General features: G+C 41.0%; 1 protein-coding gene across 1 annotated transcript; it reads right to left on the bottom strand.

Moving 5' to 3' along the window:
• Nucleotides 1-221: 221 nt before the first annotated feature.
• Nucleotides 222-1133, bottom strand: LOC140070168 (taste receptor type 2 member 43-like). The gene has a single exon (XM_072116505.1). The coding sequence runs from the start codon at nucleotides 1131-1133 to the stop codon at nucleotides 222-224; it is 912 nt and encodes a 303-aa protein (XP_071972606.1).
• Nucleotides 1134-3112: the final 1979 nt, after the last annotated feature.

The following is a 3112-nucleotide window of genomic DNA, read 5'->3' as shown; positions in this document are numbered from 1 at the left end:
CCTAAAGTAAAGAAGCAAATCTACTAATATATAGCTATATTCATCCATCTGGGAGCTTACAGGCATCGTAAAAGGTGAATACATCTAGTTCTCTATTTTCACTTGCTCTATGTATTTCTTAAAAAAATATTCAAAGGTTTAGTTGCACTTCAAAGACCTAGGTAAAATCAATTAAGGTCAATGTTCAAAAAAATAAAGTAAAGAAGTTATATCTCCATCTTTCATTCGTTGTCATCAGATGTATTGATACAATGTGATTTACTGAAGATGTTCCTCAGAGTCTTATCCAGGTTGCGGTTCCCTTTGATTAAACTCCAGCAGACCACAACTTTACTCATAAAATAGAGAGGAATTATCACATAACTCCACATGTTATCATTTGATGATAAATTAGCTGTCAAAACTAACAAAATAATGATATTACTAAAGAGAAGGGACATTATGGTCCTCAAGGCTTGGACATGGATCTTCATGTTGGGACTTCTGAAGCCACCAAGGTTTTGTTGGACCTGATTCATATGTTTGAATAGAGAAGTGACGATAACTAAGGTGGAGATGGAGAGGATCAACAATGCAATCCAGGACAGAGTTAGAAAAAATAAGATATCTCTCTCTTTAAAACTTATAAATGTAGAGTCACTTTGCCAATTTATGGCTGAGGTGTTGAGTTTTGGATTTGATACATTTTCTTCTGTGATTATCAGAATGAATGGGACACTCACAAGTACAGACCCCAGTATAGCTGACACGAAGAGCCAGGGCAAGATCTTCTGAAAGTTCCTCTGCAGACACATGTATAATGTATTCTTCACATTCACAATCTTCAGACAGAAGTAAACACAGAGGAAGGTCGAGAACCAGACATTGCAGGACAAGACCATACAAGACAAAGCAAAGTAAATATTTTTGATCTTCGGACTATCATAAATTATATTTACAACATATGTAGGTGTCAGCATTTCCTCTACAAAGTTACATACACTGATGCTGGTGATGAGCTGCTCAACTTGTGAAAATTTCTTATCTTTTATCCAAGTCAGAAGATTAACAATAACAATAAAGATGTTTGTCGGTATCAAAAATAGTACAGTAATAAATTCCAGAATGTAACAAACTAATTCCAAGACCGTCATCATTTTGAGATAAGAAAGAGCAAACCAACCCTACCACAACTGAAAGGGCTCTACTTGTCTTTTTCCATTTACTCCTTTACATATAACAAGATCAAGATGCAAATAAAATTTGCTTGTGATGTACTGTACATCACAGATGTAACTCTCTCTGTATGTATAAAAAAGGCAAAACAGCAAAAAGAAATGTGAAAATAAATATTTATCCATAACCTGTGTCCTTGTCTCCTTGACCATCTTATATTATGGCAATCCACAGACGACAAATGGACAACAAACTTTATTGTGAGCATGTTCTCAGAAAAAGATGACAAAGAAACAGAGAGACGAGCAGGTTAACCGGGTCCAACTAAGATGGTGGCAAGGTACATAATAGTGAGGCGATGAATAGTCAAAAAGTGGAGCAAAGATCCGAATACCAATAGTAGCACAATAAATGAGGTAGAACCCTATTTATCAAGAGACCAGTATAACCAGCAACTGTTTGAAAAGAGTAGCACCCTTCTCCAGGCCTGTCTATCACCCCCCCCCCCCCCGACCAGTTATCTTCTTCAAATTCCTCTATCCTCCTCCCCCAGAATTCTCTTTCCCCCTCCACCGGACTCATTTTTCCTCTTCCACACTACTCTGTTCTCCTCCTACAGATGCATTTGTCCTCCCCCTCCAGATTCCTCTCTTTTTCTTCAGGTCCCTCTGTCCTCCTCTGTCCTCCTCCCTCCAGCCTCTCTGTCCTCAACCCTCAGACTCTTTTGAACTCCTTCTCCAGACTCCTATGTCCTCCCTCCAGCCCTCTCTTTCCCTTTCCTGGTTTTACTGTCATCCTTTAGGCCTCTCTGTCCTCCTTTAGGCCTCTCTGTCCTCCCATTATTCCCTCTCTCATCCCTTCAGGCCCCTCTATCCTCTTCCAGTTCTTTCTGGCCTTTTTCCAGGACCCCTGTCATCCCTTTAGGCCCTTCTGTCTTCCTTCTAGCCCCCTCTCTCCTCTTCCAATCTACTACTTACAACTCATAGCGCCCCAAGTCTGCTTCCTGTCTCCTGCAGCCGGATTAAGCAAACTCTGGGACAGGATGTGCAGCCTTGTGATGTCTTCAAGTGGCTGTGCATCCTGGGTCTAAGTGTGTTGTGTGCCTGGGAAGTGTCCTACAGTATCTTACAGATGTTGATCGCCATTGATTGTATTCAGTATGGTAGTAGTACACAATCTGCTGATGCTGGTTGTGTCATGTACTATTACTAGAACTGGCAGGGGCCTCCTATAGGGACAGAGAATCCTGTCACAGAGCCAGGTGCAGGGGCCCACTGTAGGATCATTTGGTACACCGCCGAGCCAGTCTGACCCTGTCAGGGATAAACTAACTCACACTAACTAAACATAACTTTGAAAACTGCTTCTATTTTACAGTACAACTAAATTGTTCCTCTCCATGCCTGTTAAGTTCCACAGTCACTGTAGAAAGTTGACTCATCATTTGTAAAAATGACCCCGTGTGAGTCTGATCATCATCTTTCTTCTGAGCCAAGTCTGCTATATGTCCTTCCTTTACAGCTGCATCCCCAGTTGTTTGAATTGCTGTAGAAAATTCCTGAGGGAGGGGCTTATTTCTCTTCAGCAAGTCAGTCACATGCACACACAAGAAAATGGCTCTCTTATTCCTGTGGGAGGGGTGAATGACATAGCGAGCCAATTTCACTCAGCTGAACCAAACACATGCTCCATGTCAATCAGGCAGCTGGAGGCATGGTTGAGCTAGCATTACCTAAATATAGGTAGATGGGGAGTCAACTTTACAAACAGACTGTGGAACTTTAGGAAGCATATGGAAGAACAATATAGGGATAGTTGTATTCCTATAGAATAGAAGTTGTTCATTTACAACCTGTTTAGGCAGTATGGTTTCATTTATCTGACAGGTTCCCTTTAGGAGGGGAATAATAATTGTGAGCAATTTAGATGACAGCATTACAGGTAGAACTGCAGCAAC

Source organism: Engystomops pustulosus, chromosome 7, assembly GCF_040894005.1.
Source record: "Engystomops pustulosus chromosome 7, aEngPut4.maternal, whole genome shotgun sequence".
Lineage (NCBI taxonomy): Eukaryota > Metazoa > Chordata > Amphibia > Anura > Leptodactylidae > Engystomops > Engystomops pustulosus.
Note: the sequence above shows the minus strand (reverse complement) of the source record. Positions and strands in the feature narration are given on the sequence as shown.